The sequence below is a fragment of the Kogia breviceps genome, chromosome 8 (genome assembly GCF_026419965.1).
Source record: "Kogia breviceps isolate mKogBre1 chromosome 8, mKogBre1 haplotype 1, whole genome shotgun sequence".
NCBI lineage: Eukaryota > Metazoa > Chordata > Mammalia > Artiodactyla > Physeteridae > Kogia > Kogia breviceps.
In genome coordinates this window covers 27,427,489-27,448,396 of record NC_081317.1, presented here as the reverse complement: position 1 = coordinate 27,448,396, position 20,908 = coordinate 27,427,489, and the positions used below count along the sequence as shown (strand labels likewise).

Here is a 20,908-nt window from a genome sequence, read left to right as displayed (position 1 = left end):
TTGGTGGGCATTGAATAGAGAGGTACCAACTATTCTTTAAGATCTCATTTTCTAGTCCCACATGCTATCCTCACATGTGTTGATTTGCTGAGTCTAGTACCAGAACTATCAGCTCTGTCATTATCAGGTTTCAGGGATGGATGAGTTATTCCTTAAGTGTTTTCCTAAAATATTAGACAATGTGAGCATATGTAATGTACTCTGAGAAATGGTATCACTGAGTGGTTAATAGTAGAGACTCTGGAACTAGATAATCTGGGTTCAAATGTTGCTCCTTCTACTTAATATCTGTGAGACCCTGGGCAAGTTACTTAATCTCTCCATGCCTCAATTTCCCCATCTATGAAATAGGGATAATATTTTTACCTAAAGTACCTCATAGAGTTGTTATGAGGAATTAATACATGAAAAAATCATTAGAACAATGTTTGGCTAATATAAGTTGTTAAAAAAAAGTGTGGGCTACTGCTGTTACATCATCATCATCATCATCATCATTATTATTATTATTCTACCAATGAAATGTAATACTCTTCCTGTCTCCAGTCTCTAACTTCTAGTGCCCTTACATACTGCTGCCATATTAATATTCCTAGAGCTTCAATCATGTTAATCTCTTATTAAGAAATCAGTGGTAATAAAATAAAGTAAAAGTCTATATGTCTTACCTGGCATTCAAAACTATGATCTAGTATTGAACTAACTTCTAACAAGTTCTCTTGGATGTACCAGATGTGTCTTGGTCCCTTGAACCTGACATATCATCTGGAAGGCCAGAAAAGAGCTAGTTCCTTGTTGGCTGTATTGCCTGCTCTGATGATCCACTGGGGAGAAATGCTCCATGCTGCCCTGCTTTTATGCTTTGTTTCCAGGCCCCTATCCTGGGTGAATATGATACCGAGTATGGCCTTAATAGGCCCTGATAAGAAGCCCCTTCTGGTGAGTTTTGCAGCTTTGTATTACCCATAGTATCTTGCACAAAGTGGGTGTTCAGGAGTATTAATGAATAAACATTATTTCAGAAAACAGACCTCTTAGATTGGTGCCTAGTAACAAAGGCACCCTTAGGCTTTTGAGGCAGCTGTTTGCAAACTAAGTTAACAGATTAGACATTTTAAAAGATAATAATAATGGCAGCATCAAAAGGCATGGCAATGGAGGATGGAGAAGATAATAATTTTAAAAAGCAAATAGAAAACTATAAAATTGTAATAGAGAGAGAGCCTTTGGTGTAGGGGCCTAAACACTTTAATTTTAACAGCAACCCTAAGTTGAAATTTCTGAATTTCTCAAAAGAATCTATATTGTTTTTTGGATTGGTGACTTAAAACTGGAGGTACAAATTGATTTGGAAGGAGCAGATAATTTTTATTGTTATCTGTGTCCATTTGTTGTTACAGCTATATTTCTGTTAGAAAATACACAGTTCTTTGACCTCAAATATATAGGTCTCAGTCATTAATTTCAGAGAGGTATATCTTTAAAAGATAATTTAGGTTTAAGTGGGAACTTTCCAAATCTGGAAGAGAATTGTTAAACGTCCATGAAAGAACCCTAATGCATGAGAAAACTGCAAAGCTTCAAAAAGGAAATATAAGGGAAAGTTTCCTGATATTGGATTTGGCAATAATTTCTTGGATGTGAACCAAAAGCACAGGCAACAAAAGAAAATGTAGATAAATTGAACTCATCAAAATTTTAAACTTCTGTGAGTCAAACACAATCAACAGAGTGAAAGGCAACCCATGGAATGGGAGAAAATGTTTGCAAATCTTTGTATCTGGTAAGGGGTTAATATCCAGAATATATAAAGAACTCTACAACTCAACAGCAAGTAGACACCTACAACCTAATTTAAAAATGGGCAAAGGACTTGAGTAGACATTTCTCCAACAAAGATATATGAATGGCCAATAATGATATGAAAAGATGCTGAACATCACTAATCATAAGGGAAATGCAGATTAAAACCACAGTGAGATACCACCTCACACCCATTGGGATGGCTACAATAAAAATTAAAAAATAGAATGTAACAAGTGTTGGTGAGGATATGGAGAAATTGGAATCCTTGTGCACTGTTGGTTGGAATATAAAATGGTGTGTCTGCTATGGAAAACCTTATGAGGTCCCTCAAAAATTAAAAAATGGAATTACCAAGAGGATTTCTAGGGCAGTGAAAATACTTTGTATGATACTATAATAATGGATACATGTCATTATACATTTGTCCATGCCCATAGAATGTACAGCACCAAGAATGACCCCTAATGTAAACTGTGGACTTTGGGTGATTATCATTGGTCCTTGTAGTTTTATCAGTTGTATCAAACATACCACTCTGGGGCGAGAATGTTGATAATGGTGGAGGCTGTGCATATGTGGGGGTATGAGGTATACAGGAAATCTTGTACCTTTTTCTCAGTTTTGCTGTGAACCTAAAACTGCTCAAAAAAAAATTAAGTCTTAGGAAAAAAAATAGATTGCTATATGACCCAGAAATCCCACTTTTAGAAGAAATGACAACAGGATTTCAAAGAGATATTTTCACACTCATGTTCATTGCAGCATTATTCTGCCAAGAGGTAGAAGCAACCTAAATGTCCATTGATGGATGAATGGATAAAGAAAATGTGGTATATATCAATACACACAATGGAATATTAGTCAGTCTTAAAAAATAAGGAAATCCTGTCATATACTATAACAGGATGAACCTTGAGGATATTATGCTAGGTGAAGTAAGCCAGTCACAAAAAGACAAACACTGCATGATTACACTTATATGAGGTATCTAAAGTAGTCAGATTCTTTAAAGGTAGAATGGTGGTTGCCAGGGGCTGGGGGGGGAAGGGGAAATGGGAAGATGGTGTTCAATGGGTATAGAGTTTCAGTGTTGCAAGGTGAAAAAATTCTGGAGATGAGTTGCACAACAATATACATATAGGTAAGACTGCCATACACTTTAAAAAATGCTTAAGATGGTACGTTTTATGTTATGTGTTTTTACCACAACTTTTTAAAATAGAATGAAATTCTGACCCATGCTACAATATGGTTGGACTTTGAAGATATTATGTTAAATGAAATAAGCCAGACACAGAAGGACAAATGTTGTATGATTCCCCTTATATGAGATACTTAGAGAAGTCAAATTCACAGAGACGGAAAGTGGAATGGTCATTTCCAGGGGCTATGGGGAGAGACTAATGGGAAGTTACTGTTTTATATATAAAGAGTTTCAATTTTGCAAGATGAAGAGTTCTGGAGATGGATTATGGTGATTGTTGCACAACAGTGTGAAGGTACTTAGTGCAACTGAACTGTACACTTAGAAATGGTTAAGATAGTAAATTTTTTGTTATGTGTATTGTACCACAATTTAAAAGTTCATGAAAGAGAAGGATCCTGTTTGGGGTAGTAAATTTTTTTTCTTTAATTAATTAATTTATTTTTGGCTGCATTGGGTCTTCTCTGCTGTGCATGGGCTTTCTCTACTTGCGGTGAGCAGGGGCTACTCTTCGTTGTGGTGGTGTGAGAGCTTCTCATTGCAGTGGCTTCTCTTGTTGCGAAGCATGGGTTCTAGGTGTGCAGGCTTCAGTAGTTGTGGCGTGCATGCTCAGTAGTTGTGGAGCATGGGCTTAGTTCTCCGTGGCATGTGGGAACTTCATCGACCAGGGCTCGAACCTGTGTCCCCTGCATTGGCAAGCAGATTCTCAACCACTGTGTCACCAGGGAAGTCCCTGGGGTAGTAACTTTTTAAATGATAATTTTAAACCTTATTTTAAAATGCAAGGTAAAATAACATTTTTCTTGCCAGAATGAAAAGATAATATAAATCCTTTCCAGAGTTTTAAGTTTCCATGACAACGTTTGAAGGTACTTTTTAGCACTTAACCATCCATTCATGTGAACTTTTATTACCTTTACAAACTATTTAAAATCTTTATAAGGAAAAGCTCTTAGTTCCTGTAGTAATATAAGAAATGCATTTATTAGACAAATAATATTTCCTCAATTCTGTGTCTCTTTTGGACAAGAAAGAGGAGATGTTTTCTTGGACACTTAAGTTCGTGGAATGCTTCTGTCAAATATGTCTGACTAGAATAGAAAGCTTGGAAGAAATAGCTGGAAATTAGATTAGTTATGTGAAGATGCTGCTATTTTACAAGGAGCTTTAAAAGACAGGCAGAAGATTTCAGATGAATATAAAAGTATAAGTTTTAGTACATGAATTGAGTGGTAGGTGTATAAATGTGCATTTTATTATTTTGGTTCGTAGTTTATATAGACACAAATCATAAATATATGATGCTAGAGAATAAAACAATTTAACAATTGCCTTTAAAAAATTAGAGTTGCCAAATACCATAAGGACTCAATATTAAACTTCTTTGGTTCTTTGTTTATCATCTTGCTGCTGTGGTGCATGCGTTTCCTGGGGGCAGGATCATGCTCTATTCATCTCTGAATATCTAAGCCCTAATATAGGACCTCACATAGCAACTATTCATGTTTTTTGAAAGAATAATAGACTGAATTTCCCTCTTCATCTCTATTGCCACTTAATAATTTCTCATTCTCTTAACATACTAACCTTTGCTCAATTCTGTATCCATGTGAGTTGCCACCAGCAGGCAAGTTGTTTAGCTTCAGTCTAACTAGAATTGCTGTGAAATCAGTTCTTTTCATTCATCTCCAAATAATTCATCTTATTCATTCATTTATCTCTCTTATACATACTCTCCAAGGATTATTCAAGCCTTTTATTCTCTTAAGCTCTCTTGTTCTTCCTCTTTCCTAACCTTATGCCCTACAGAGGAAACTAAAACCATCTGGTGAGAGCTCCCATCTGAGTTCTTATTTTCAGCAGAGCATGAACCCAGCAATGTTTCTTCCCTCCGGTTTCTGATGAAGAAGTTTCTTTCCTTCTTTATTATCATTATTTTTGAAAACTCAATAATGTATACGTTGTAGGGGGGAAAGGAATCACCCTCCCTCTGAAACTAACTCCAGCTTTACATGAGACTTTCATCTCAGCCCAGCCAGACCATGACAGGTGGTAAAGGGAAGGGAAGATAATGCCTGCTCAGATGTTCTTCCCCTTCCTCTCCCCCTTCCCTAATTCTGGCCCTACCACCACCTCTGGCCTGTAGTCCACCCTTCACTTTATTCCACTGTCTCCATTGTTCAGCATGGGCATCTGAGTCTGAATAGGTAAATCAGACTTAAGCCCTGCGTTTTGTTTCAACATACCATTTATTGGTACCTACTTCGTGTCATGCACTGGGGCAGATGCTTTACATGTCATTTTATTCTTTCCACATGCAGTCTAAATTCTAAACAAAAGTTTAGAAATGAGAATAACCTGTAGGTTGGGGGCTGGCTGCATGTTCTCAGTTGGTGCTAATATTTTACATGGAATTCCTTATTTTCTTTTGTATTACTCTTACCAAACTGTTGTATCAATATTTATTTTGTTTTCCCTAACACAGTAGTAAGATGACAGAATTCTTATTTTCCTTTTGTCTGTGTCCCATTTATAGCACTTCTATTTAAGAGTGCTTCTTCAGTGTACTGTATTTTGTATAAATCCTGAGAGCTTTATGACCTGCCAATTGGACCATGTTCACATTTTGAGTAGAGACATGCAGCTTGGTGCTTTCTCAGTGATCAATGCTGAAAATCATGAAAGATTATGTGATCCATTTGTATAAGATTTACGAATACTAACAAGCCTTTTGGTTAACGTTATCTGGTTGGTAAGTGTAGAGTTAGTATGAATGGATGATCAGATTATTACCCTCTTTTTTTACCTGGCAGTAACACTATAACTTAAACCACAGACAGTATGTATTCTTTTTGGCCACAGTGAATCGAAGGATTGGTCTTGATATAATTTATAAATGAATGAAATATACAACCATAGCAACTGATTTAATTGCCTCCAAGTCAGAGACCAGCAAGGGAAACTTGATTGTTGAAAAGGGGAGGAAAAAATCCTTAAATTTAGTAATGCAATTTTAACTAATTCCTTTATTCAACAAATAACTAATTATGTGCCAGAGAGACAAAAGCAAGGTACAGTCTTCCCCATGTTTAAGAAGCTTGCATTAGAGTAGGCAGTCGAACTTCTCTTTGTCCTCCACAATACCTAGTAGAAGTCTTGTACATAGATGACCAACGTTAATTCACTCAGCAAATATTTCTTGTGTGCCTACTATGTGCCAATAGTGATTGACAGGTGATGTCATATCTCCAGCTGGTTAGTGGTGCTTCTTGGGAATTGCAAATATGTCCATCCTTTTCACTGGTTACTAGAATTGGAAAATTGTCTTGTTTTCTTCTGGCATATAAATATATAATGCTTTCCTAATTAGAGAGAAAGGGGTTAAATTCATTAAACTTCTCATAGCAATGTAATTTGTTTTTCTTAATGAAAACTGTTCTGCATCAAAAGATTTTCTTTTTAATTTTATTGATTGATTGATTGTTGGCTGCATTGGGTCTTTGTTGCTGCGTGCAGGCTTTCTCTAGTTGAGGCAAGGTGGGGCTGCTCTTTGTTGCAGTGCATGGGCTTCTCATTGCAGTGGCTTCTCCCATTGTGGAGCACGGGTTCTAAGCACACGGGCTTCAGTAGTTGTGGCACATGGGCTTAGTTGCTCTGCGGCATGTGGGATCTTCCCGGACCAGGGCTTGAACCCGTGTCCCCTGCATCGGCAGGTGGACTCTCAACCACTGCACCACCAGGGAAGCCCAGGAGACATTTTTGGTTGTCACAGCTGGGTGAGAGGTTACAGGGAGGCTGCTGGCATCAAGTGGATAGAGACCAGGGATGCTGCTAAACATCCTGCAAATGCACATGACAGCCCCACACAACCAAGAATTGCCCAAGAATTGTATTAATACCATGGTTTAGAAATCCTCTTTCAGATCGTGTACTTTGTAGTCAATGTTGAAAAGCATATATCATTATATATAACATGTAACACCAAAATATAAGAGATTAAAAGTAGTTATTTCTGTCTGTTTTATTTAGCAGATGGCTTTTGAGTGCTGTCTGTATGCCAGGAGATAGGAGTTCCAGATATTTTGAAGGCATAAGGTCCCAGTTCTCAAAGACCTCACATTCTAAAGATAGAGATGATATATAAACTAAAACATTATAAAATAATATGCTAAGTTTTATAATAGAGCTAAGAAGTAAATAGATTTGTTTGGGTGCATCAGAGAAGACTTGACAGAGGAGGTAAAGCTTGAGTAGTTTGTAGAAATTCTGCTCAAACTTGGAACACTCATTCAGATGCTAGTTAGGAAAGGACAGCCCAAGCAGAGGGAACAGCATGTGGAAAAGCCTGGAAGTTTGTGAAACAGCAAGAATTATAAGTAGTTTATTATGCTTAAATGAGGCTGGAGTTTTAGGAAGAGACCTGCCTTAGGAGGGCCTTGAAGCCAAGGAGTTTGGAATTTTCCTGAGGGCAGGGATGTAATACAACTAATGCCCAGTTTACAGAAATCATTCTGAAGGTTTTACACAGGATGGAGTTAAGAAACCCTCTGAGAGAATAGTTTAACTGACCCAATAAGAGATCATGATGGTCTGAAGTAACACAGAAAGATCTGATTGTTGGGACTTGGTATCTTGAATGTCTTGAATAGTTTGGGAAGACGTAGATGGAAGATGTAGTTTAAGAAGATATAGGATGACTTCCGCACTTCATCTTGGGGATTTTATGGGTGATGGAGCCATTAACCAAGGTAGAATTAACACAGGAGGAGACAGCAGATTTAGAGAGTGGGTGATGGAAAAAAACGTTTTCAAACATGTTATCTTTGCAGTATCTGTGGACCATATGTTTTTTGCCCAGGAGCTTATTGAATACGTGTCTGATTATGATTATTAGAAAAGACACAGAAGAAGCATTGTAGCCTACGAGTAAAGAATTCTGTTTCTTAGTTTGCCAGTGATTGCTTAAAAGGCCTTGGAAGTATGACTTATTTTTTTCATCTGAATGTTTGGAGCATGGCGATGGAAACATACCTCTTAGGGGTGTTGTTATAAGTGATATTGAGCTAAAGAATAAATAATTGACTATTAAAAGGCATTTGATATATTGTAGTAGTTAAACATTCTGGGGACTATAGCAACCGTTTACCAAGATAAATGTTTATATACCCAAGTTAGGTTCCTAAGATCACTCATTCTAATGGCCTTTGAATAACACTGGCTGAATTGCGTGGATTGCCTCTGGTGTGGTTTAGATAAGCTTTTTTTTTTTTTTTTTGCGGTACGCGGGCCTCTCACTGTTGTGGCCTCTCCTGTTGCGGAGCACAGGCTCTGGATGCGCAGGCTCAGCGGCCATGGCTCACGGGCCTAGCTGCTCCGCGGCATGTGGGATCTTCCCGGACCAGGGCACGAACCCGCGTCCCCTGCATCGGCAGGCAGACTCTCAACCACTGCGCCACCAGGGAAGCCCTAGATAAGCTTTTGTTTTTTGTTTTAGACTTTTCATTACTCTAGCATGGTTTTTCCCTGCTTTTTGCATTAGAAGAAAAACGTTGTCTTGCTGTTTATAACCAAACATCGTATGTTTATACTTCTACTATTAAAAATAAATAAAATAGATACAACCTTAAAAGAGTTCACTAAAAATGCATTACCGGGCTTCCCTGGTGGCGCAGTGGTTGAGAATCCGCCTGCCGATGCAGGGGACACGGGTTCGTGCCCCGGTCCGGGAAGATCCCACATGCCGCGGAGTGGCTGGGCCCGTGAGCCATGGCCACTGAGCCTGCGCGTCCGGAGCCTGTGCTCCGCAACGGGAAAGGCCACAACAGTGAGAGGCCCGCGTACCGCAAAAAAACAAAAAACAAAAAAAAAAAACAACAACAACAAAAAAAAATGCATTACCTAATAATCATGAAAAGAAAAACAATTGTAAAACATTGGCCATTTCTGGGTTGTTTTAATGTTCTTCATTGAGGCTTCTCTGTCCATGAACCCTTTGAGCAGGAAGCAATATAAGGTTTCTTCTGATTGTTACTACTAACACATTGTAAAGATCTTTTTTCTTTAATCTATTTAGTACAGGATCTATTTAGTACTGCCCTCTGTCCCAGAATACCATAAGCGATAAGGCTATTATCCTTTCATTGAACATTGTCCTGAGAAAGTCTTTATAAAATTGAACTCTGTTGCACCTGCTGACCTCCTTTTTTAAATGAAAAAAGGGTGGGGATGGAGGTTATGTTCACTGAGTTCAGATGGAGCAGTGCGTTTGACAGCACTGACACAATATGCTTTAATTAGGGCCTTTTATATTGTGCAAATCAATTCCATCTTGGACTCTGAAAGAAGTAAGTTGACAATTCAGATCAGGAAGTTGATGTTCACGTTGGGTGCTATGCAGTTATTGGCACAGTTGCTATTTTTTCATGAGCAATTCTATAATAGGACTCCCAGTTATTTTAGAATTAATCTAAGATGTTTGCTTGCCATTGCTGTCATATTTTCTCTAAAATTGCTATAAATAGTATCTAGTTGCATTATCTTTAAACACAAAAGCCTAATTTTAGAAGAGTTAGATGCATAATATTCATGTTTAACTTAAAAAAAAGAAAGTCATTAAAATGGAAGAGAATGATCAAAAACAATTTCAGAAACTTAGTTTTCTATTGAGTCTATCTTAAGAGCTGAAGAAACTTGAAGAACAGTGCCATGTAACTTTCAAGTATCTCTTTAAAAATATTTTACACACGGGGCTTCCCTGGTGGCGCAGTGGTTGAGAGTCCACCTGCCGATGAAAGGGACACGGGTTCGTGCCCCGCTCCGGGAAGATCCCACATGCTGTGGACCGGCTCGACCCGTGAGCCATGGCCACAGAGCCTGCGCTTCCGGAGCCTGTGCTTCGCAACGGGAGAGGCCACAACAGTGAGAGGCCCGCGTACCGCAAAAAAAAAAAAAAAAAAAAAAAATTTTACACTGTCAAATTACTTGAATTATTTTTATATAAAGTAGATGCTACATGTATTTATGTAAATGTGCTCTTAAGACCCACGTATTCAAACACTTAGCAAGTTGGTTGCTGGTTTAGGGGCAGCATTACTGAATTAAATGCAGGTTTGTGGCTTTCTAAAAGTGCTTTTGATTGAAAGGACCAGATATAAATGAAACAAATCTCCCAATTTTGTTGTCCCAACAAATCTTTTTTTCTATATTCCCTTCTAGTTCTTTCTCACATCCTCACATGATGTTTCCATAATTAATCCAATGTTAACTACCTTCACATTATAATTTAAACATTTTCCATGGTGATACAGTGCAAAATCTCATTATTGCTATAATATAAATGCAAAGCTATTCTATTTGTATTTAATAATGAAGTATTTGACCAAATTAGTAACCTTGTAAGTACTTCAATTAATGAAATACAAACAGTTTACGTGATATAATGTAGTAGGTCTCAGCAAAATTAGAACTAAAGCCTAGATCTCCTTAGTTAACAATATCTGTTGTACAATGAATCTTACAGTATTCTAGTTGCTATGTTATAAAATTAGCAGGTCAGTTAAATAAGACTTATCAAAGATAGGGTGTACTGTATCCATTTGAATTTTATGTATTATTTAGATATATATTAGCCATATAGTCAGAGAATAACTGACCTAGGACTGAATTTAAGCTGTTTTAAACTATCTGAAAACAGGGAATCCTTTGATCAATTTATTTATTTTATCAATTAATTCAGTTTATTTACAGTTACTGTTTCCTGCCTTTTAAATAAGGAAAAAGTAATATATTATCTGAATGCATATGTGCTATATGCAATGATTTTAAATATTTAGTAATGGTTAGCATCAGAAGGAGAGATGGCATATGTAGTTGAAGATGGGTTTTGTAGTCAAAGAGATCTAGGGTTTAACCCCAGCATTACTGGCTTAGCAGCTGTGTCACCCTGAACAAGTTATTTACCTTGTCTCTTAGCCTCTATTTTCTCCTCCATCAAGTGGGCTTAAAAAGGCCTGCCTAGGGCTTCCCTGGTGGCGCAGTGGTTGAGAATCCGCCTGCCGATGCAGGAGACACGGGTTCGTGCCCTGGTCCGGGAGGATCCCACATGCCGCGGAGCGACTGAGCCCGTGAGCCATGGCCGCTAGGCCTGCGCGTCCGGAGCCTGTGCTCCGCAACGGGAGAGGCCACAACAGTGAGAGGCCCGCATACCGCAAAAAAAAAAAAAAAAAAAAAAAAAAGGCCTGCCTAATGGAGTTATAGTAAATGATATAATTTATATATATGATGAGAGGAGAGGCTCACCCCACTGCATAATAGGAGGAAAGGCCAGGTCCTCCTCTATCTATCCCAGCCCTCCTCTTGGTGTGGAGAAGAGAACCAGCCTCAGGAAGGGGCTGCTTTCAGTCTAACCCTCAGAAGCACTGGGGCTGGCAAAAACTCTTGGTTTCTTCAAGAGGATATTTTTATCATGTTTCTTTGGTTCTGTTGTTTGAAGACCTTCCTAGACACAGTTTGGTCAGTTACAATGAAAAGTTGACTCTTTATTTTTAAAAAAATATGTGTATATGTATGTCATCTTGTATAGGGCCTGATGTATGGCACTCAATAAAAGTAGCTCTAGTACTTATTGTTATTACCCTTAATATTATTAATTCAAATTTGTATATAAGTTACCAGAGAAAAATCTGTTTCAAATGATTGAGAATTGATACTATAGACCAAATCAGACTTTTATTAATTCTATAATGTTTGAAAGTTGTATATGTGGAGTGAATATTAACCTATAAAGTAAAATTAAAGTGAATTAGTACAAGAATTTATTCGGACTCTGTTCTACTAGCTAACATATAGCTTTTCTTTCAACAGGCTCAGCGCTATGCAGCTACAACCTAAAGCCTTCTGAATATACTACATCATCAAAAGCTTCTGTTCTTTGCCCCAAACTACCTGTTCCAGCGAGGTAAATTTTACTGTATTTTGTTAACTTGTGACTTCTGTTTTTGTAGGTAGATTTTAAGCTGTATGTTTTTCTGAAAAAAGAGTCACTTGATGATACTGTTGCCTAGTTTCAGTACTTTTACAACAAAATTTTAAAAGTAGTAATAGAAATGACATTGTGGATTTCACATCATTTTAAAACACACACAAACACACAGGCAAACAACTTTTCTCATTCTCAGATATTTTAAATTTCTTTTGGTGGCTCACTTTTTTTTCCTCTTAACTCCATAGTTTTTAAGTATACAAAGCTGCTGAATCATTATAAAACCCACAACAAAATTGGAAGCCAAGTCTCACACTCTCCGAAGATTCTTTGAAGTTGGTCATACTTACTGGTATTATTTTAAAATTTTCTTTGTAAGTTTAAAAAATATGCCAGTGATTATTCTCCATAGTTTATTTCAGGCTATATATCCTTTAGGTACATTCTCTATAGTAAGCTGTTTGTCTTAATCAACAAACATTTATTGTTAAGTACCTGCTACATGTAATGGGTGCAAGGATGAAACAAGTAATGTTCTTTGTTTGGAAGGATCTCACAGTATTTTTTTTTTTTTTTTTTTTTTGTGGTACGCGGGCCTCTCACTGCTGTGGCCTCTCCCATTGCGGGGCACAGGCTCCGGACGCTCAGGCTCAGCGGCCATGGCTCATGGGCCCAGCCGCTCCGCGGCATGTGGGATCTTCCCGGACCGGGGCACGAACCCGTGTCCCCTGCATCGGCAGGTGGACTCTCAACCACTGCGCCACCAGGGAAGCCCTTCACAGTAGTTTTAAGTAAAGCGAATTTTAAAATTATAAATTGATTTTTTTTTAAAAAGGAAATAAATTCTCAAGCATTGTGGAATATATCCTCAGAATTAGGTATATAGTTTTTGGAGCATGTCTGATCTTGAGAACCTTAGCATATATCACTAACCATGTATGACATGAGTATTTCCCAAGAGTATTGAATCAAAACCACTTTTTACTGTATCTCAGTATGTTATAGCAAGCTATTAGTTAAAATTCTTATCTTATGTCTCCTTTCCTTCAACTTGCTTTGGGTGTTACTTGTGCTTTATTAACTTGAATTTGAAATTTTCTGTTGAAAAGTCGACAAAGGATGTATCAGTTTAATTGATTTCCAGCTCTTTTAGTCCTGTCAAGTTGCTATTGAAATTAAAATTTAAAGCCTACAGACATAAAAATAATGGGACTGTTTTAAAAGATACTAAGTAGGAGGGACCTACAAATTATGGGCTTAGACCAGTAGGCAGGGAAACTCCATTCATGAAAATTGAGAATATTAGGGAGGCTGAGACAGTAAAGAAAGGAGGTTCTTTGAATAGAGAAAATTATCAATGTAAAAACAAGAAAAGCTCTGTTCTCTGTTCAACTGCTAAAGCCTATTTTAAATGCATCCTTTGAGTATAGAGTCACTATTTTAAGGCGTAAGTATATTATAAAAGGATAACCAGAAAGCCGTGGTATGAGAATGAGGTTTGCTCTGCTCTAGCGTAATATGGGTGGGCAGTTCATACTGAAAATCCTCCGGCACCTCTGACCTCTGACTCTGCCATGTTGAGGACTGCCTGTTCCTGGTTATACTGGGTGATCCAGTCTTGGCTGCACACTCGTGGACATCTCACATACAGCATCCTAAGGGTATTCACTAGGAGACAAAACATAGCATGAGGGGCTTGGGTTTTAGAGATGGACAGCCTCGGCTTCTAACAAGGTTATCCACTAATGTTTTAGTAATCCAAGATGCAATGATGAACTTAAACCATGTGAAAACCGGCTATATACTATATTTATACTGTATTTAAAGATCCTCACATTTTACTTTTCTTAGTAGTTCACAGTCTGTCACTTTTGTCTGAACTCACATTGTTGGAAGGTAAAAGAGAAGCAACAGTTGATAGATGGAAGGCAAATCAAGATCTTGTAAATATCATCATCTGGTATTTGGCAAAGTGAAAGGATCAAAACACGAGAATAAATTTGTTTTAATAAAAAACTTAGAGCACTACCCTGTTTCACACACAGTATTAGATTAGATACCAAATCTCCAAAGATGAGTAAGATCTAGTCTCTGTCCTTAAGAAACTCTGTCCTTAAAGAGAGTAGGGACTATGCTTTGATGGACTTTTCTATATGCACCAGAAGACCAGCACTAGGCAAACCTGTGATGCAGGCAGATGGCCCTCAGCATCTTTTATGTCTCCTTTGCTGTCCCTCTGAGAGCACAGCAGTGGGACAGAAAGAACTGAACTTTGAGTCCAGATAGGCCTGGGGCTGAATTCTGTGCTACCACTTTCTATTTGTCAGCTTAAGCAAGTGTGTTAAGCCCTCAGTAAACCAAGTTTTCTCATGTGTAAAATGGGAATATCAATGCCTCTCCCATGGAATTATTATAAGAATTAAGTAAGATAATATGTGTTAAATATTCGTTATTGTGCTTGGCATTTGGCTTAGGGACTGTTATTTGTCTCAACTTCTAGAGCCTTCCAACCTTCCTGGGTACCCAGGAACCTTCTGCTGCTGAAGGTGCCTGTTTTTAAAGAAAAGCAGTTGTAAACTAATTTGCAATAAAACATTAGTGCCACATAATTGCCAAATGGTTACTATTCCTAAGAGCTTTTGAATTTTAAAAGCAAATGCCTAGAAAGGGCCATATTGTATCCAAATTCAGAACTCTACTGGTGACATGCTAAACATAGTAGCAACAGGGAGTCTAGCCAGCCCTTATACTTACAGTGCTTAAAGGTTTGGGTATAGCTAGAAAAAAATTGCAATACTAGAAACAGATTTCATAAGTTCAGTTTATTCATCAAACATTTATTTTGGTACTTCCAGATGCCAGAAAGGATACTTGGTGTTGAGGAATTAACATGATATGGAAATAAGAAAATAATAGCCAAGAAAAAAATATTATCTATCTACATTTTTTTAAGTGAAGGATTCAAGGTGAATTAACATTTATAAATCATCTATTGGATGCCAAGTACCATATTATGTTTCTCATGTGTACTATCTCACTTAACCCTCACAAAAGCCTATAAGGATATTGTCCCTAATTTATAGATGAGGAAATAGAAGATAAGAGGTTACATGGGTTGCCCAAGGCCACACAACTAATTGTTGGGAATCAGAATTTGAATCTAAGATCTTGTAAAGTCTATACCACAGTTAGTTTGAAGGGAAAAAAGGGAGTATAGGAATGAAGGAGGAGAGAAAAGGAATAAAATGAAATGTGTGAAAATCACTGCACATTGCCATTAGATTCTTGATTCCTTACTTTCTGCCTTTGCTGTGCTACAGAGATCTTGCCAAAACCCTTTATTTTTATTCTTTCTTAAATAAAACGTTTAATTAGAAGTCTTGTGTAATTGCTTATTTATAACCTGAAGTTTTAAAATAATTGTGTGAAGTGCAAACTCCTATCTTCTCTTACAAAGGCATATGGACAAGATATTAGGCATTGTTTGTCATCATACTTTGAGGGAGCTCATTAACTGTGATAGTCTGGACTTAAAGGCAAATGGGCAATATGTTTGCCAAGGTAAGATACAATTTTCCTATGAGTGGCTAATTTTAAAAAAATCTTTAAAAGACTCATAAATTCATTTTGTTTTTGTTGACTAATGTTTCAATAAAGTGAAACAGCATCAGTTCCTAATGGGACAGCACTGACTTCTTAAAGATTCAATATTTTGTAGGCTTCAAAAGGTAGAAAAACTGACTGTAAATAGAATACTTTATGCTTGTTCTCTTAATTAAGAAGCACAGAGTGTGTCATTTAGGTTAGACACTAAAGTAGAAGTGATCTCATATACTAGGTTCTCAGAAGGGTTATTTTCTGAGAGGTATATGAAATCAGGTAACATCTTAAATTCATCATATCACATGGGATTTAAATGGTAAAATATAAGATAAACCATTTCAATGCCATGATTACTAAAATTTTTTAAAATAATAAAATAAAATAATTCAAGCAAAATAATTCATGACCAGTCAAGTTGTTTCTGTTTGGGAAAGAGTCGAGAAAAAGAATGACAAGGGAATCTAGTACTTTTTACTTTAAAGTTAAGTATTTAATTTCATTTTTGCTGTTGTGTCCAAATATTATCTTCAGTTTTGTTTGCCTTCTATTTGTTTTTCCTTACCACTAAGAGCAACTTTTGACCATTTTGACCATCAGCTAAACAGTGTAGTTAATCAGCTTGTGCTATTTTTATACCTTTAAATTTAGAGCTGTCAGGTTTGTTTAACTGACATAGATTGAATTAAAAGGCAAGGGACTGTTATTTTATTCCAGTTCTTTGAAAGATACTTGTACAAGTACTCTTTCTAATTGGCCAAGTGTTTATATACAGTATACAAATGACTTGAAAGCGTAAGTTCAAAACTGATATTACTCAGCTTTTCCTCTTAAATACAAATGAAGGATTATAATTTTAAGACTATAATCCTTCCCTTTTCAAATCAGCTATCCTCATTGTAAGTATGAAAAGCAGAAAAATACTAAAGCTACTGGGCATCCTGCTTCTACTAATTTAGAATCATTGATTTATGGGTGGACATTATTATTATTATTAATGTGAAAAGACTTCTAGAGGACTTACTTCTACCCTTTCAGCTAACAGAAGGAGGGACTGAGAAAGAGAGATGAAGTGACCTGTGTAATGTTAGGAGAATCACCCAGGGCTTTTGAACCCCCATCCAGTTTTCTTTTCTTTTTTTTTTTTTTTGCGGTATGCGGGCCTCTCACTGTTGTGGCCTCTCCCATTGCGGAGCACAGGCTCCGGACGCGCAGGCTCAGCGGCCATGGCTCACGGGCTTAGTTGCTCCGCGGCATGTGGGATCTTCCCGGGCCAGGGCACGAACCCGTGTCTCCTGCATCGGCAGGCGGATTCTCAACCACTGTGCCACCAGGGAAGCCCCAGTTTTCTTTTCTTTATCACAAGTTCCACTCTCTTTTGGAAATGATGTATATTTCTCTCTGAGTATAAAAATACATCAACATCCTGTTAGGATATAGGAGATTTAAGTGGAGCCATCTCTGGACAGAGGATAAAGTTTACAGTTATGTGACAGGAAAAAGGAAACAGGGGAGCAGGACCCAAAAAATTGTTTAAAATCATTAGTAAAACAACGTTTGGTCAAAAAATATTGAGTCACATACCTGTAATTCAAGCATTACTCAGAATGCTCTGGCTTTCTGCACTTTGTGACAAAATATCAAATCTTTGGTATTATCTTTCACCAACACCATTTTGGAGGTGTATACAAATATACCCACACATCACAAGAGGCAATTTTTAAAAAATGAACATGCATGTCATCATCATCTTTGGATACATTTTACTTTAGAGCATAACTAAGGTAAGGCTAGATCTTTAAAATTATTTTATTGCTCCATGAAGTTTAATGTCACGGAAGATGTTGCTTATTCTTACTCCCAACGGTGCTCATGTATCAACATTTAAGGAAAATCAATATATTCTTACTTGAAAAGAAATATTCTAATTGTTTTTTGAGGAAGGAAACAAAGGTAGTGTTTTGCTTTGGGTTATACAAAGTTGCTATGCTGAGATTAGAAACCTTGGGATTTTATTTGGTATTCAACCATGTAATCTAATTCACTAATTTGACCAAAATACAGTGCCAGTCAAGAATGAGAACACACTTATTTCAGTCCAGTCAAAAGTGTTATGTTAGACTGTGACTGATAGTCCTACAAATAATTCTGACAATGTGGGATTCATGTTAGTAATGACTAAATTTTAACAATGCACACGTAAATGTGTGTTTGTGCATAGGCGCATGTATGGGCTCTTTTAGAATCCAAATAAGTCACAACTGAGGGCATGTTCATAGAGCTTTGCTTAAAATCTCTCATTGATTAGTGCATACATGTTCTCAGAAGCTAAAATAGAACCATGTTATAACAAGCTATATTTATGTCACGGTTTATACATAGCTATATATATTGTTTATACATAGCTATATTGTTCCTTCACAAGTGAAAGCTGCAGTCAGTATAAACCTGATATCATTGATTCCCTCTTTTTTTGGACACAAATAATCTCAGAATAATAATAACATACAAAAAGAAAAGAAAATGGCCCAGAATCCCATGACCCTAACAAATCAGAGATTTTTCATTTCTTTATATTTTTTCCTGTTCTCATTCTTATGTATATATCTTTTATACAGAGATGTAATCATCACATTAGATATCAATTTTGGTTTATTTTTCCTTGTACTATTAAATCATAAGTTCTTCCATACATTAGTATTCAAAGTTATTGTTTCAAACAGCTGCATATTATGCTGTATGTTGATGTCTTGGTATGACTACTTTTTTTAAGCTTGTGCCCCAAATACCTTTCTTAATCTAAGGTTTTGTATGCTGTTCTGAGAGAAGAAATACTCTATTAATGGTGGCATGTTTCAAGAAAAAGTATGTTTGTTTTTATTTTTAGATAGCTTATGGCAAAAGTTCATTTTCACTTCAATGAAGTATATGTTTGTAAGTTTTGCTATCTGCCCCTTGATTGATAGATGTGTAGGCTGAGGAGTTTAAGTGTTTGGTTTTGCTTTTAGTAGTTGTGTATGTGTGTATGTGTGTGCATATGTGTGTGTGTTTCTTTTCAGAAGGGGAGGGTAATGTCTTCTGTTGGAATATGCACTCCACCCTCTTTGATAAGGCTTGTGGTAAGATGTACATCATGCCCCATGACAGTCATCTTCATAGCATTAAGCTCACAGCTCTTAGCTCCCATATGATGTGTGGAGGGTGGACTGTATTGCAGTCATATTCACCTTTCATTTGTGTGTTTGATGTGGCATTTATATTAAGTAGGAGTAATTTTTTTTCTGATTTTTTTTTTCTTGTGTCACCAGTGCACCTATTCCATTCTTCCATCGCTGTGCTCCTGTGAACATTTCCTGCTATGCCAAGTTTGCAGAGGCCCTGATCACCTTTGTCAGTGACAATAGTGTCTTACACAGGCTGATTAGTGGAGTAATGACCAGCAAAGAAATTATATTGGGACTTTGCTTGTTATCACTAGGTAATTGTTTTTCTCATTATTAGCTATTGCATAGTACTGCAGTAGAAGACTGTTCTTTTAACCAAAATATGAATACTGCTGGGGATACTTGTAAATTGTTCAACTTCCCATAGCCAACATATTTGTTTCAGAATATATATAGTTATAAATAGATACATATTTTAAAAAGAATATAATATATCTGAAACTCATTTCCCTTCTTTTTCTCTCATTGGAGAAAACTGGTGTATTCCCAAACTTTGATTAAAAGTCTATAATAACCTTTAATATGATAATAGGAGGTTTCTATTATCAGCATCCCTTTGTTTTTAGTTTTGATTCCAAAAGGCTTACTTGCTTATAAAAAGAGGCTACATATTCTCTTTTATATTTCCATCAAAGAGCATAGATTTCTGATATATTATGTTTGGATTATATAATTTTTTTCATTGCTACAATTAATATCTGTATTGCTTGAAAAAGTAGGAAATCTCCACTTGTTAGCCATTTAGTTTTTTGGTCAATAAATAGATAATAAAACAAATAAAAGCAAATAAATGTTATTTTCAAGATGTAAATTCCCTATATTATCCTAGAACTATATGTAGCCATATCAGAATTTATAGACTTTTTTAGTTGGGAGAAGTAAACTGTAGTGGGAACCAAACAACTATTTTGTTATATAAGTAAAATGAGTGTTTATGCCTGTTAACACCAATTATAGTCATTGAGAAGTCTAGCTATATTTCTGTCTTGTCATTAGAGAGTATTTTCTTTTTGCGTAGGTAGTACTTGACTCAGTTGAAATAATGCTGTCCATATGAAAAGCTATTTCTGTGATATTTGAAACGCTCCCATCTGTTTTTGGTTCCTGTACATTTATTGCAAATGTGAGTACCTTAATAATGTTATCTAGTCACAGATCCCAACCATTTATTTGGCTTTGCAAATGGTCCAAGGAAACTTGATTATTAGTCTAGCTTTATATAAAAATTTTTTGATTTCTGAAATAGTTGAATACTTGAACCAAGAAAAAAAAATCCAAACCTAAAAATAGTGTTAATAATGTTGTTAAGCCATTGGAATTCCATTTTTTATTAGAATGGTTTTCTTTTGAGGTTTAAGATCTTTATTCATTTGTTTGTGAAATGGGACTTTAGATAATTAAAGATGAACAAATTATGATTTCAGAAATGAGTTTCCCCATGCAAGGGTTAAATCTTCTCAGTTTCTTTTGAGATTTTCACTCAAGATTTTGGAATGTTGGAATTTAGCTTGGGGTGGGTAGAGGAGTTGGTTAAATAACTCAAACTAAGCTTTGCTCCTTTTTTGAAGAGCTTCTTAGTCAGGACCCCTGACCTCAGTTGAGAAGTAATGTCAGAGGAATTTTGGCTTCAGTAGTTTTCAGGATATTATTCTGTCGGGTCAGACCATCTCTTGGAGTTTTAGAGGAGAAACAACTAGAAAAAGATAATATACCATCGGGCTTGTTGACCGAACATCAGAGAAGTTGGTCCTGAAATGCATAGGTGACTCAAGGCAGTGTAGCACCTAATTTAACTGATCTCTGTCTACATGTGGTAATTTTTCCGGTCACCAACATGGCATGTCATTCTCTACACTTTGTGTGTTGGCATCTATGTTTGCATGTGAGTTCTGATGTTTTCCTGTGGCAAATCCACAACAGTTCTGTCATGTTTTTGAGTCACCATATGCATTTGCATGTATTCTTTTCTGTCATTTATAAACCCAGTTAGGTGCCTTTGGTTTTAATGATGCTGTTCAAGTGGTACAAGTACCAAAGTCAAAGTACAAAAGCAGCCAGTTTCCTTTCTCACCTAAATTGGAGTCATGAATTTGT

At 36.6% G+C, this 20,908-nt stretch overlaps 1 protein-coding gene across 3 annotated transcripts in view; it reads left to right on the top strand.

The window, feature by feature from the left end:
• The window catches only part of SLC44A1 (solute carrier family 44 member 1), a 199,997-nt gene that overhangs the window by 90,952 nt on the left and 88,137 nt on the right, over positions 1-20,908 (top strand). For all 3 annotated transcript variants that reach the window (XM_059072104.2, XM_059072103.2, XM_059072106.2), the window contains exons 5-6: positions 11,873-11,966; positions 18,899-19,068. In XM_059072104.2, the coding sequence (XP_058928087.1) occupies positions 11,873-11,966; positions 18,899-19,068 (264 nt within the window). The remainder of the gene's footprint in view (positions 1-11,872; positions 11,967-18,898; positions 19,069-20,908) is intronic.